Genomic DNA, 15,677 nt, shown 5'->3' with positions numbered 1-15,677 from the left:
GAGAGCAAGGTAATAATCCTCACAGAGGGGCACCTGACAAGACCCAAGAGAATGAGATTTGAAGCTCTGAGGAGAACAAAATTTAGATAGGAGTTGAGGCCCTTCCAGCAGGAAAAGAGAAAAATATGGGTATGGAAGCAAATAACTGGTTAATCTAGTATCAGTGAGAGAGTTCTTGTTGATGACTTCTTTTTCTAAAAAAGGAAAGGAAGGTAGAATGGTATGGGGGGGAGGAGAAGTATTACTTTTGAGGAAAGTAGAGAAGTTTCGAAAAAAGCCCAACAAAAGCTGGGAGAAAAAACTAAGAATATCTAATTGTTGTCCTGGCAGCATTAAGGGCCCAGGAGTGCTGGGATGCTGTGATTTTATCATGTCCCATATCTTAATGGCTGGGCTGTTTCCTACCGGTATTTGCACATACAGGGAAAGCAGACCTTTGGCTTCATCTGGGTAAGGGGTTTTGTCAATTGCAGCACCTCCCAGAAGGACAATGGAGCAAGGGATTTGATGATACTGGATTTATTTTGCTCTAAACCAATTCCTTATTTTGTAATTTTATGATTTTCTTATGTAAAACATCAAACAATTCAAAATTTTAGTTATTTCTGGTGTTTCTCAAAAATAATCTACTCATTGTCAGTGGTAAAGAAATAAAAATGGACTTTCCCATAACAATGGACATTTAATTGCTCAATCTCTTGTTGATATTCTTGTTTGTTATAGGTGACATCAATGGACACAGTGAATTTACTTGTTTTTCTTATTCTCCGTGTCTAATACCTAGGGACATATCCTGTATAGCAATATGCTAATTTACCTTAATACTTAAAAAATTTTTGAAAACATTTGTGTAGATCAATGTTTAATATGTTAATATATCTAACCAGGAAATATACCTTTAAAAGGCATTATTTGAACCACAGCCATTTGGATCAAGGTACAGCTGTGCCTGATGGAGCAATTTCCCATTTCTCAGAATGTAACACATCTCAGAGTAGAAACACAGTGAGATATTGGTGGAAAACAGGAGGATGCCATTAAATTAATAAATTATAAGCATCCTGTGACCAAAAAGATATGGGTTGTTTAAATGGGAGCAACTATAAAAGGTGGAACCCAGTTGCTAGTAGAAGAATGCAGGTCTACTTACAGAGACGATGACATAATCTAATAAAAAGTTTATAGAAGTGGATACTTGTCTTCTTGCCAAACAGAGGAACCGGTTTTACAGCCTCTTTTAATGTCTGTGAATTAAACATCAGGTATTAAGAACAGGTTTATAAGAATTGGTTCTTAAATAGTAAGAACTAGATTGTACTGTAGGCATGTTTTTCAAAAGTAAATTAACTCGTACCTTGAGTTGAATATATACATGGTGAGTGAGCCAAAATGTTTCATACATTCTTGTCTTCACACTCACCATAACTATGACTCAGTAAGGGAGTGAGTCATACTGGTTGTTAAAAATTATTTAAATATAATAAGCCAAGTAATTTGCTTTTGTGAACACAACATACCCACTATTTTTAGGTAAATGGGTACATCCCTTTTTTTCCCTTAAAGTCTAATTTCCAGGTTTGTCTTGTCCCTGATAAAAGCCTAAATCTTATCTTTTCTCTAGGACCATAGCAAATGATCTTAATGATATGAAGAAGTTGAGAGTAATTCAAGAGCATTTTCTGACCAGCTGAAATACAGTAAAACACTAGAGCCTATTAGATTTGGATTGGATTATAAAGAAAATATTCTTCCTTGTTTAGATGTGGATGAGAATAAAAAGATAGAGCTAGATACAGATATGTTATCATCAGAAAGAATCATTTAATTTCTATACATGGCTTGAAACTGAAGTGTGTATGCGAAAGGACAGACAGGGAGAGAAAGAGGAAGAGATGGGGAAGACAGGTACAGACAAACATGAGAAAAACCTGAGAAAAGTACATGGAAGTCTCTGCTGATCCTAAGGGGTGATTTTAGTTTCCTTACTCTCTTTTGTTAAAATATAAAGGGGGAAACAAAACACATAAACAGACAAAATGAATGAAGAAATAAGTACATTTAAGAATGTGTGTTATGCATGTAAATACAATTCTTAACATGGACCACACATAAAAACTAAAGAGTTATGCAGGAATGGGGGAGCGACTGACTTTCAGGGTTGTGTGGAAAGTCAGTTCTCCATCACAGAAGCTGAATGGAAGAGTGAGCTAGTTACAGAGGTAATTTAGAAAAAAATAAATAAAAGCAGGGTAACTGACATGATCACTTCTTTCCTTTTACTTCATTCATCCAGGTAATTTAAAATGTTTCCACTTGTCAGTAGACAGGCACCTGAAGTGTGAAAATAAGGACATCATTAAGTGAGTAAATATAGAACTCACAAAAATGGGGTTGATACTTCTTATTTTATTTCTTCCTTATCAACAGCTTTGGAGATTCTTCTCACAGCTGACCTTTGCCCCTGGGCTCTCCTACATGGGAACTGTCATCTTTGGTCACTGAAGCCTCCTCTGCAGCAGTTTCCCGCAGAGGCATAGGCAGGGCTGCCAGAGTCTAGAAAACGGGGCACGGACGGAAGGCAGCTGATGTCAGTAAAGGCCCGCCTGGCTTCTCTGCTGAGAATCCAGGCCACACTGAGCTAGGGGTGTGTGTATGTGTGTGTGTGTGTGTGTGTGTGTGTGTGTGTGTGTGTGTGTGTGTGTGTGTGTGTGATGCAAAATAAAGTTTCTTGGGTTTATGTAGTGTTGGTTTCAGCTTCTGAGTGAGGCTGTATTTTCATGGAAAATCAATAGGACATTTTCACAATTCTTTCTGTTTTGTAGGTCAGCAGGCTTAGACCAGGCTGTTCCTGCATTCTTCTGGGATCAGAAGAATGATTTCAGTGCCTCTTCTGTCCTTAGCTAGCTCTTTCCCACTAAATCTCACTTACCTTGGTAAAAATATAATATTCATGATGACAGTCCAGTAGTGTGGAATCTCACTACAGCTGAACATCTGCAATTATGTTTTATTCATGGAGTATTTTTATTTAGGCCACATTTTCATATAGAAAACTCCCCATCAATCCCCAGCAGATATTAGGAAATGTTTAAGGTACAGTAACTAATTTGGACCATCAAGCTTCCAGGATTATTAAACTGAATGGGAAGAGACCAAGCTATAGGTCAGGTCGGAATGCTAGACTCAGAGATGGCGCTGATCTTTGGTCAGTCAGTGCATTTCTTAGGTCCTCATTCCCATCACTTGTAAATGCAGATGGGAAAAGATCATGTGTGTGTGTGTGTGTGTGTGTGTGTGTGTGTGTGTGTGTGATATTTTTCCCCATAAGAGGAAGAGCCAGTTTTTTTTTTTTCTTTCAGTCTCTTCCTTTTCCAGTCAGATATCCAGAGATCCATTTATCCAAGGAGAGGAGTTGAAGATGCTCTTCCTTGGAACTGGTACATGGACCTTCCACTTCCCTGTTTTCTTCTGCTATTTAGTTTTGTAGGGATGGCCACATTCCACTCTGATGATTGCTAATAATACATCTGACCCATTTCAGTGTTGGTGATTCATTTGGCTCCAGTTTGTAAGCCCAGGTCACCTGGTTCACGTCTGTGATGTAATGACTAGCCACCCCACCTGGGAAAATGGTGTCTCAGGCCCAGTGCAGCTTCTCCTGGGCAGCCCCTTTGATGCCTTTAGTGTGTGCTGGAAGTTGTTCTTGGAAGTCCTTTCAGCTAACCTTTAATGTCAAGGGTTCCTGGATCATAGAACCATTAGCTGCTTGGCTTAATAACTGTGTCAAGTTTTCGAGTAGTTGGAAATGAATCTGAGTAGGCATGAATTTAATCCAAACCTCAGACCTGAATAGGCCTGAGTTTAAACCTAAACAGATGCAAAATTAAGCCTAGTAGAGCTGAGACTAATTTCCTGTTTTCATACCCAATATGATTTAGCCATTGTTGATGTACCTATAGATTTAAAGGAAAATGGTGGATTGATTACACAATATAAACTGGTGCTTTCGGCCAATTACCCAACACCTTCATTATTTTTATTTCCTTTTGACTTTTTCCATAAATGCCAAAATAATTAGAAAAAAAAAAAGAGCACAAGTTAATTTTGAATCACTGACAGGTTAAGAGTCTTGGATCCGTAAAGACAAAGAAGTCCATCTGTTAACCACACCTGTGAAAGGGTTATACTTCCCCCAGTTCAGACTGGCAACCCTTGTAAGTGGAATGAGACCTAGTTTAAATATGTTATGAGTCCCTGGGATTCATCTAGGACCGAGTATTACTGATTAATATCAATGTTTGCTAGACACTGCATCATGTGATATAATGTGATACAGAGACTCTTGGGGCTGGCAGGGGCCTCCAGGACCATATAAAGAGGACAGTTAGTATTTATTCAGTGTGCATTCTGCATGGACTTACACTAGGTACTTAAATACACATTGCTGCAATAGAAAGTAGACATTATTGCTCCAATTTCATAAATGAAGAGATCAAGAAATTGAAGTCTGGGAAGCTATATAAATGTGCCCACATAAGGACCCAAATAAATATCATACACATTCATGATAACTACCATGATTTCTTTACCCTTCATCCACTTGTATATGTGTATCACTTTTTTCTCAACTAATTCTAGGATAAAGATATCCATACTTACAAAACTAAAGAATACCTCAAGACAAAAATATGATACATACAGAATTTATGTTGAACCATCAAAGGAACAGTAACAATAATAAGCACTGACAAATAATCAAGCCTAATATTTGGGAATACTTATAAGATGATTTAACTTGCTCAATTAAATTCTTAGGCAGCCTCACTGCAATGCAAAATTTCATTCCCAGGGCCATTGATAATGCATATGTGAGTCATTTATGCCAATGATAACCACACTGCTTAGCATAAGTGATTTTTGGGTGTTTATAGTCTGTTTTATGGGGCACAAACTTTTTGATACAAGAGGAAGATATTGTTTTATTATTATCATCATTACAGAAAACTAGTGTGTGCTCCATTATATACCTGTTAGTGGGCTTAAGTTATAGTTATTTCTTCATAACATTAAAACTGTATTCTACCCTAGAAGAGCATTATCTAGAATAGAAATTCAATCATAACATGTGCATTTAAAAGTAGTTTTAGGGAGTAAAACTTTCCTGGTATTTGAAACATAATTTTTGTTGAAGTAATGTTAGAAATCTGTGCAAACAATGTATCTGAATGAATCTCAAATCTGTAAACCCAGAATGAGCAAACTGTTCTCTCCCCAGGATTGTGGCATAAACAGAAAATACATACTGTATTCTAAAAATGTAAAACTTAACAATGTGAATAGCATATTAATCAAATTTGTAATGTATAGTATGGTTCTGCATTAATTTCCAATTTTCTCTCTGAAAGGAACATGTGGAACCCTTATAGGAGGGGTAGGAAATGTCTTTGTCCTGGTTTCCTATTATTCCTACTTATTGGGCTCATCCAGTTTGCATCTCCATTATCATAATGTGAGATTTGATTTTTATATATTTAAGATCTAAAATTTCAGGGCTTGAGTAGTCCGGAGTCATTTGCGTAGACCTCCCATGCCATGGTCACAGTCCTGGCTCCTGAGACCAGGGACGCAGAGCCGGGACTCAGGCAGCAGGTGTAGGATGATGGCAACAATGGTTTCCTGTTAGGAGGACTGCAGAGGTTACATTTTTTAGTTGAAAATGCCTCATTTTCTGAAGGCAGCTTTACAATAATTCTGTAGGAAAGGGTCCCACAGAAGGAACAGACATTGGCATTCATCTGCATATGTGATTCTTTTACATGATTGCTTTATACTTTTCACTGAGGTTTTCACATCAGTTTACCTTTTTGTTCATTCCTTTGAATTTAGGGGTGACACCTTAACTGACGTCTTAAACCCAAGCTTTAACATTGCCCCTTCAAGGGAGAAAAAGCTAGAAGAGGGAACCTCCTCCTGGGTCTAACTGGAGCAGTGCTTGGCCTGTGCTGCTGGCCCTGGGGTCAGAAGGGCGTATTCTGAGAAATCAAGATAGGGGTGTCTCTGCCCAAATCTGTGCTCCCTTTATCCTTACTCAAGATGACTATTTATTTGCTTAACAAAAGAGTTGGACTAAGGCGAACTTAATGACATACTAAGCAGTTGTAAATTCTACAATTTTGCTAATCATATGAAAGAGAAAATAAGTCTATCCTGGAGAACCCATCAATTGCTTGAAGCAGACCATTTCCACACATGCAGCAGCAGATCACCAGGGTTAACCATCTGGTATTGCCAGCAGTCCCCTTCACCTAGCAGGCAAGCCATGGTGGGCCAGTTACAGGATGCCCCTGACACTCCTGCACAGGAACAGCCAGCCCGAAAAAACCTGTGATTGGACTTTCATATCACATGACTCAGTTTCCTTTTCTCTGTGTACTTTACAAGAAGAGAAAAGCACCTAAGACTGACAGAAGGTTTAGACGAAACTACAAACATGGGACAGAATGGCATGCAAATCACAGAGGATACTCTGAGAATTGAGTAGGAAATGACCAGACATCAAGTCAAGGCCATTCACTGATTTTTTTTTCTCTCTCTCATTCAATCATTGGCTGAGCATTTACTATGTGTTACCATTCTGCCAAATCTCATGGTACCTGCTGTAGAGGAACTCACATTCAGGGGAGGCACTCAGGCAGGGGTGCAGACAGCACTCTGAATGACTAGAGGCTAGACAGCCAGGGTGATCTTGTGAGCAACTAATTAAGGGCTACAGAAAGCCTTCTGTAGGGATTTTTCTCCATATTCTACACTTCAGATTTCTAAAATATAAATGGACATTTTACTTAAGTACAAAATTCTGAAGAAATCCCAGGCCATGTCCCTGTGCAGAAACCAACTGTGATCTGTATCAGTTTATAAATTCAAGTTTGCGAAGTCAGTATCTTACAGTGGCATTTGCTACAGCTGCTCACGCTCCTGTCCCTTCCTTTGGCTTCCGGGACATAGCGCACATCTGAGTTTACTCCTTTTTGCTCAATGTTTGTTCCCACTCTTCTTCACTGATTCTTCATCATTTCCCCAACCCCCACGAGTCAGCATGTCCATGGCTCAGTCCTCAGACCTCTCTTTTCTCCTGTGCTCCCTTCAGAGGTGGTCTTGGTGCTACCATGGAAGAGGTGTACAGCTAACTGCCAAAGACAAGTGCTCCCCCGCCTTAGTGACAATTGTCGTATGGGACTAAAAGCCAGAGACTATATTTCCAAGTTCTTCTCACATGGAACTGTGACCACTACTCTATTTCTTACCAATGGAATATGAGCAGAAGTTATTTATATTTCTCAACAACTTCCCATGGGCATCATTTCTTTTTCTTCTATACCAGTGGGGTGATGATACCAAGTGGCAAGGCTAGGTCCCTGTATGACTCTGAACCCCTCCTTTAAGCCTTCCCTATATCCCACTGTGGATTGGACTTTAAAGAAATGAGAAATTTCTATTAATTTAAGCCAGTAAGGTTTTGGATTTGAGTTTCTGCTGTCACTTAGGAGCTGTAATTTTCTGTAATAGCAACCAGTATTATGTAAGTAATACCCAAATCTGTTGGCTGATGACTCAGAGATTTATATATAATCACCCTGGGCCCCTTCCCTAAATTGCAAACCTGAATATTCAACTGTCTTTGATATTTTTATCTGGAGGGCCCCTGAAGCTTTCCATGTCCAAAGTCCCTGATGAACATTCTCTAAACTGGGTCCTCCACAACCTTCACTGTTTCTGTTGGAGAAACAGAACTTCCTTAAGGCAACTCCATTCTTCCAGTGGCTCAGACATAAAAAGCTGATAGTTTACCTCAATGCATCTTTCCCTCTCACCTTCCAAATCTGGTCTTCTAGGGAATATATTAGCTCTACCTTCAAAATATACACAGAATTAAAATTATCTTCAGAATGTAACCACTTCTCACCACAGCTGCTGCAAGAACTGGAAGGATCCTGCTAAGGTAAAAGATCATCTCACTTGTTTCTGTTCAAACCTTTCAAAGATCTTCCATCTTAGTGTGAATGCCAATGTCCTTGTCAGGGACTCTGAGCCCTCTGTGCTGATGTCTCTGCTTCTTCCCTGATTCCCACCCCTGAATTTCTACAACCTGGGATATTTATTGCTCTTGCACCTTCTGTCATGATCAAGGCACTCTCATGGGCACGCACAGGCCAGAAGAGAGGAGAAAAGTTCTGTTCTAATTTCAGCTCCGTCACTTGATAGACTTTCTTAACTTTGCTGAGTCTCCTATTTCTTATATGTGAATTGGGAGAAATAGTGTTCATATCACACAGGAGTGTTGATTACTAGTGAGTAAAAAATATTACTGAAAGCTCTAAATTCATGTTGCCATAATAATTAACACCACCACAATCATCATCATCACTGTTAGCATCATCATCATTGTTCCATTCAACAGTGTTTACAATGTAGCCTCTGGGGTCAAATGAACTGTATTCAAACCTTGACCGGTTGTGTGACATTTTGCAAGTCACATAACTTTTCTGCCTTTAGCTTCCTATCTTGTGAAATGGGCTATACTAATGATATCTATAATTTTTAGGCATTATGAGTATTAAGGTATTATGAAGTAATAGGTGCAATGTTTGAAAAACAGCCTGTCTCATTGTTTGGGCTCAGTAAATATCAGCTGTTCTAATAGTCCATCTCTGTATCCCTGCAGAAATGAATGCTTAACACATAGTAGAGTTTCAAAAAGTTAAATAGATACTTGATGTTTGGTTGTATCAGTAAATAAATGAATGGATGGATGAATGAAACATAGGTCAAAGGGCATAATGTAGCACATACTGAACTTTAACGTTGTCTAAGATGTTTTCAAGTGTCAAGGCTGGTAAGAACTGTAGAAACTCAGGGACTGTAGGAAATGAGGAAATGAGGAAATATGTACACTAGATTTTACTCTTCCCCCTTGGGGAGGTGCTAAGCAACCACAGAAACAGTTCTCCTGTGAATAGTTTCTGCAAGTGTTCACATTGGAAGCAGCTGATGAGATTTTCTCAGAGTGATCTCTTATTAAATAAGATGTGCACAGGCATGCTTTTTAGAGTGCTTTTGGACAGATAAATGGAAACCCTAAAAGCCTTAAGGCATTACTCAAAGTTAGAGAGGTACAGAAGGGATGAAGATGCTTGGATGACGATTGGTGTTTTAAACTCTGCTTCTGTTGTTTTCACGTTTGGGTTTTGTCAGATTTCTATCTATTTCCAGTATGGAAGCAGTTGTTAAATTCTAGGACACTAAACAAAATATACATTTGGAAAGGTATTTCTCATTTCTGACTGTTTCTAGAAACAACTTTGCCATGATCCAGAATATGCCACCCTAAATATGCCATGTTTGTATGTTGATTATTTTAAGCTGTAGGAACTTGAAAAACAGCAAATGCAGGAAGAGACTTTTGCTGAACTCCCCGATCTTCCTAAAGACACATCCCCCAGAAGAAACCTCATTGTTGTAAATCTCCTCCACAGGAGTCTCATCAACCAGAAAAAACTGACTTGTCACAGGAGAGGACACTAGATGTTGACACCAGCCAAACTGTGTCACAAACTATCATATCTCTCACTTACACTTCTCAAGGCCCATCACCTTTCCTAAAAATCATTTACTGTCCCCAAAGAGACTACGTCTTCCTATCCTTTCCCTACAAAGATGGCTTTTCATCTTGAATTCTAAGCTACCCCAAGAGATACTAATTTTCCCTCGATATCTCCCATGGGGTACATATTAATAAACTACCATTTGTTTTTCTCTTGTTAACCTTTTACTACAGGAGTCTCAGTTAAAATCTCAGAAGGGTAGATGGAAAATTATTTTTCCTCCCTTACAATCTCTTGAAAGACACATTTATTGGGTCCCAAAGGTACAAAGAGACTTTTTAGTTGCTGATGCCTAGCAACTGTAGAAACTCTATAAATATTTTTTGAATTGATGAATGAGTGTGCCTTATATATAATAATGGGATGCCATTCAGAAGTTCCTCTGCATTGTCTTTTTGCTTTCTGACTTCATTGCACATCAGAATTCAGACATAATGTGGCAGAGTTCACTAGGAGTCTCTCCTTCCACTGGTGACATCATAGTGCCCCAGGAGGCTAAGAGGCCTATAGGTATGTATCCCTGTTACACAGATGAGATGGATTCAAACCTTAGATTTGTAAAGCCTTTTGTAAAGAAATGTCAAATTACTTATTCCAAGTCTCTTATATTAGGGAGGGAAACTGAGGCTCTAAAAAAACTTAGTGGTTGAATATCTGAAAACAGAATCATATTTTAAACATATTATGGGATTTCAATATTAAAAGTACCACTCTCATTTATAGCCTTGAATTTGCAGAAAGTAGCTTTTTGGAGAGCAAAACATTTCTCTGCTGAAATGAAACAAATGTCTCTGGCCAAAAAGAAAGAGAGAAAAGCATTTCATTCCATATACCTCAATAAAATATCCACACCATAACATGACCCTTGAAGGGACTGCTCTCTAAAAGAGTGCTTCAGATTTTTGCTGAGGATTAAGTCCTTAAAAAAAAAAAAGCAGCTAGTTCAGACTTTGAGACTTTCAAACATAATAAGATCATCAAGTCAACAATACTATGAGTGCTGACTTTTTTATAGGCAAAGGTTTTGAATTGGAATATTAATATAAAACTAAGAGCTAGCGGTTGTATAATGCAAACTACGAAGAAGGGAGGAGTTAAAACATGAATATTATACAAATGTGTAAAAAATAGTGTGAAATATCAGTTCTAACTATTTTCTAGTGCCAGGTACTCTTGTGACTATTGTACCTAATGATGGAGTCATTCCCTGTTTTCTTGCTACTGATCAAGAGCACACAGGGGCCCAGATACCAAGGAGCTGCGGCCTGGCCGAGAGAGTGCTGGTGCCACGCTGTGGTGGAGGGCAGCCACTGCCACTTAGGACCAAATCACTTCCTCTGTCAGCCACCACTCAACACCTGACAAATAGGGATAATGCTCTTAACCTTCTGGAGTGGTTTGCTACCATGGGGATTTTCCCACCTGCTCCTTTGCACAGAGTTCCTGGGGGTTCAATAATCAACAACTTCACTATAGGTCTGAGCTCTGTGTGGCAAGAGACACAGACTTGAATCCCAGGTTCTCCAGAGCCTGCCAGCAGCAGGGATGTAAGACCAGCCTGTCACTGAGCAATGACCCTAATCACCTCTGCAGAGCTCACATTTTTATTTTTTAACATTCACTTCTTAAGCTAAGTTCCAAAATCCTTTGTGATTTTGGGTGTTGTTAGAGATTCTGTCCCTGTTTATGACTGTGTGATTCAGAAGAGTTTTTCTTGTTAAGGACTCCACTACACACATTAATATTCTAATGGACCACCTTAGAGCAAAGGGAAGAAAAAAGATTCACCAATTTCTCTGTGAGGATTCATAAGTTCCTAGTGAACTCTTCTATGCTACTACATGAAGGTCGTTCTCAAATCAGGTAATTATGTATAAAAATATTTAGAAATCCTGTCACATGATTGGCTTTTCACATCATTTGGGTAGAAAGGAGAAAAGGAGATATGAGATCCGAACATATAAACTGGGGATCATTGGAGGGAAACATTTCTGGGGAACTATTCATATCCACCCTGCAGTTGATGCAACCATGAGAGAGGCCTGTGGCTATAACCCTAAGGCAGGAGAGCTGTCATTCCTGCTCAGTTCACAGGTTTCTTCATTCAGCACATACTGAATGGGACTTACTGTGTTCTAGGCACTCTGCTAGGAATAAGGATAGATGAATGATCACTTTTGTCTTCAGAGAGCTTCCAGTCTAGTGGGAGAAAAATAAAATGATTAAGTGCTAAGGAGGAAAGGTATGGAGAGATCAAAGGGCATCTAATTAGTCCAGAATGGCAGGTGGCAGGTAACACTTCCTTGAGTCAGTTACCTTTGAGTTGAGACCCTAGGAGGAGTTAAGAAGGTGAAGGGCAGATAGATAACGGAACAGAATGTGCAAAGGTCCTGTGGTTACAGGGAGCCTGTAACATTGATTGGAGTTCACACAGCATGGTTGAGGGAAGGGAGTGAGGTAGGTAGTGGGAGGGGAAGGCTGAAGTCAAATCAGATAAGTAGTAGGATTTTAGTCTTCTGCAAATGACACTAGAAGCCGCTAAAGGATTTTAACTTGATAGAGACATGACCTCCTTTCAGTCATTCCATGCATGCAGTAATGGATGGTGATACCACTTTCAGGGACTCAGCTCCTAGTTATAGGGACTTTTGACAAGATCGCTCATTAGCATGGGGGTGTCATTTAGCATGTCTATTAGCATGGGGGTGTCATTTAACTCTTTCTTATTTGCTTTAGGGGAATGATGAAGAGAGCATTTTTAAAACTAAGTCCTTTTTCCATTTATATACATAACTAAAAGAATATTTTTTTCCAAATGTAAGAATTTTAATTTTTTCCAAATGTAAGAATTTAATGTAAGAAATCTTAATTACAATAGCATAGATTAATAAAGCTGAAGCAACTAAGGGCAGCAAGGTCCCAAAAGCATAGATTTGTCTTTTATCTTTTTGTGTATGATGAGCAATCATTCTTAAAAGCTTTATGTCACTCAAACTCCTCGATACTATTCTGTGTCTATGGCCTTGCCCCACTAATATTTCACCAAACTTGCAGAACTGGCCTGATTTGCTTATTGTAAATAAAGCTTTATTTTGCTTTGGCTTTCTTGGAGAATCCCTGAAATATTCTCCCCTGTTATGTTTAAAAGCACATGAGAAAATAACCTGCTATTTATGGACAGCACTCATCAGGTGGAGGGTGGACTGAAACCAGTGTTAGCATGGACAGGCTGGGGCTTGAATTCCTTAGACCCTCATTTGATTCATAAATCTGTTTGCTTGTTTCTGCATCTGTAACTTTCCACTTACAAAATGGGTACAAGAATGTCTATCTCGTTGGATTTCTGCGGTAATTAAAAAAAAAATACAAGTGGACTATCTTGCTTGGAACATCCCATGTAGAGAGGGGCAGTTTCACAAAGAGCAGTTAACATTTCCTGCTCCTTCACCAGGAGGGAATGTTAAACACCATTATCTTCTAATGAAAATTTCCTTTGATCAGAGAAGGGATGGCAGATTTTCGGATGGCCCAATTAGCCTTGCGTTCAATTCTGTTGCACTTTTGAAATACTTATGCATTATATAATACTACCTGAAATGCTCTGTCATTTCCTTAGGTCCTCCTCCCATTCTCTCCTGGACTTGCCCCTGCATTATTATGGCTGCTCCTTTCACGCTTCCATTCGGACGGAGGACTTGTTTTTTTTGTACCCTACGCTGACATCTCATAGATTCCCTATGTTAGGTCTTTGAAAACAAATTCACTTAGATTGTGGAACTGCCGGTTGTTTACTAGGAGAAACGATGTTTTGACTTATAAAAAAATAATGAGAGAAGATTTTACTTCCTAAATGAAGGGAAACTCGTTTCAATTAACTGAGTGACAACTGGTCTACTTTTCTGTTCGTTTCCGTTTCTGGCAACAAAAATGCTGGGACAGTGAGACTGAATCAGAGAAGTCACACTGCGCGCTTGGAGAGGCTGCGCTCGCAGCGAGGAGGCGCTGGCGCCGGGCGGTGCGGCTGCCTTAGGGCCGCCCGCGGAACCGCGCTGCCTTTCCTCCTCCTTAACCGCAGCCGGCCTGTAATTAGCGGAGCGAGTCAATCCGAGCGAGGCAAATCACTGGTTTTTCACGAAATAATGATATTTCTGTTGCTCTCGGACATGTACACCTCTAAGCCTGACCACAGAGGAAGATGTTTTTCTCTTTCGTGACCGGGGTCAGGGAGAAAAGTGGCAGCGACCGCGGTAAATGGGTGGATGCCGAGCACGGCGGGAAGGACCGGCTTCCGCGGGAGCGCTGGACGGCCGGGGGCTGCCCACGGGTCTCCGCGCGCCCGGGCGGCGTGACAGCTCCGGGGAGAGGAACACAGGAGGCGCTGTCCCGCGCCCAGGGCCCCGCGTGTCCTCCTGACCCCGGGGGGCGGCACCTCCCCGTGCTCACCGCCCCCCGGCGTCCCTGCAAGAGCCTGCGAGGACGGGGCGCCACGCGTGGGGCGCGCCGGCCCCTTCCCTGGATGGACGCTCGACGCTGCCTCCGGGGCGGGGACAGTTCCGGCCACCTTGCGCCCGGCGGTCCCCCGCCAGCTCTCCGGCTCCGTGGCGGCGGCTCGAGGCGCGCGGTGCGGGTGACAGGGAAGCGCAGTCCCGCCCCGCGGCCGCCGGGATCCGGCGTCACCCGCGGGCTGAGGCAGGTGCGCGCCGCGCCGGCCCTGCGCTCACGTCCGTCCGCCCCGCGGCCCGGGCGCCGCGCCCGCCCCGCCCCCTCCCCGCCCGGGGCCGCCTGGGGCAGGGCCTGCAGCCGCGACCGGCGAGCGGCGGGGCGGGCATGGGCCTGCGGCCGGCGGCGGAGGGCGGCTGAGGGTCCGCGCGGTGGCCTCGCGTGGCCGTGCGCGCCCGGCTGGGCAGTGAGCCGGCTCGCAGCGGGGACCGAGCCGTAGACGGCGGAGCGGCGGCGGCGGGCGGCGGCTCTGGCTGTCCCGCACTGAGCGGGGCCGAGCGGGCGGCGCTGCCCCGGCGCGATGCGCTGAGCGCGCGGAGCACCGAGCGCGGGGCTGGTCGGCGGCGCGGGCAGCGGACCCCATGAAGCAGGCAGGCTCCGGGGGGTGCCGGCGGGCCCCGCCGCGGCCTCTGCTGCTGCTGCTGGTCCTGCAGGTGGCGGGGCCTGCTGGCACCCAGGCTGAGACTCTGCTGGACGCGCCAAGGGCCATGGGCACCAGCTCCAGCCCGCCCAGCCCCGCGAGCGTGGTGGCTCCTGGAACGACCCCCTTCGAAGAGAGTCGCCTGCCAGTGTTCACCCTGGATTACCCCCACGTGCAGATCCCCTTCGAGATCACCCTGTGGATCCTGCTGGCTTCCCTGGCCAAGATTGGTGAGACAGAGGGACCCGCGGGCTGCGGTGAGGGGGGACAGCAGGGCAAGCCCCCGAGGGTGTCCAGGTCACGAGTTGACCTCTCGGTCGTGGCCACCTCCCCGTGGACCAAGGCAGGGGGACATATAGAGCAGCTTCTTCTGGTCGAAAGGACCTGGGGAGGGCAATTTTATGCTTTAGTTAATAAGTGGACGTTGACCTTCAGATCATCCCGAAGTATTAGCCCAGATTGCTATTTGCTGCCTGCCTCTGCCTTGAGCGCAGAGTGTGACAGCTCTCTGCCAAAGCTGAGACCTGTTTACTGAGGCAGGGGGCACGTGTCGAAGTTTTTGGTCTCACTTACTGGGAGAGAGGCGCAGGCGAGCACCAAGCCTAAAACAGTTAAAGCCCTGGATGCCCCAGGCGAGTGCGGCGCCTGGGCGGTGACCCAGACCCCACCATGTAACTGACGTGTGGTGCGCGGAAGAGGATCAGGGCCCGCTGAGTGCCCGCGGCCGCGACAGGAATGCCCAGTCTCCTCCTCGCTTTGGGTTAAAGCGGTCACTCTTCAGGAAGCGTTTTCTTAGCTGCCTGAGGCCAGTGAGGCCAGATGCATATTTACAAATAATTAGCCCACTTTTCACACTACCGTTAAGTCTCTCATTT

The 15,677-nt window shown here is 42.9% G+C and overlaps 1 protein-coding gene across 2 annotated transcripts in view; it reads left to right on the top strand.

The window, feature by feature from the left end:
* Window positions 1-14,698: 14,698 nt before the first annotated feature.
* SLC9A2 (solute carrier family 9 member A2) overlaps window positions 14,699-15,677 on the top strand; it is a 101,100-nt gene continuing 100,121 nt past the window's right edge. For both annotated transcript variants that reach the window (XM_036907412.2, XM_036907411.2), the window contains exon 1: window positions 14,699-15,032. In XM_036907412.2, coding sequence (XP_036763307.2) covers window positions 14,744-15,032 — 289 coding nt within the window. In that variant the 5' untranslated portion in view covers window positions 14,699-14,743. The remainder of the gene's footprint in view (window positions 15,033-15,677) is intronic.

The sequence above is a fragment of the Manis pentadactyla genome, chromosome 2, assembly GCF_030020395.1.
Source record: "Manis pentadactyla isolate mManPen7 chromosome 2, mManPen7.hap1, whole genome shotgun sequence".
Classification (NCBI taxonomy): Eukaryota; Metazoa; Chordata; class Mammalia; order Pholidota; family Manidae; genus Manis; species Manis pentadactyla.
The sequence above is the reverse complement of the archived record's forward strand: the minus strand, read 5'-3'. Positions and strand labels throughout refer to the sequence as shown.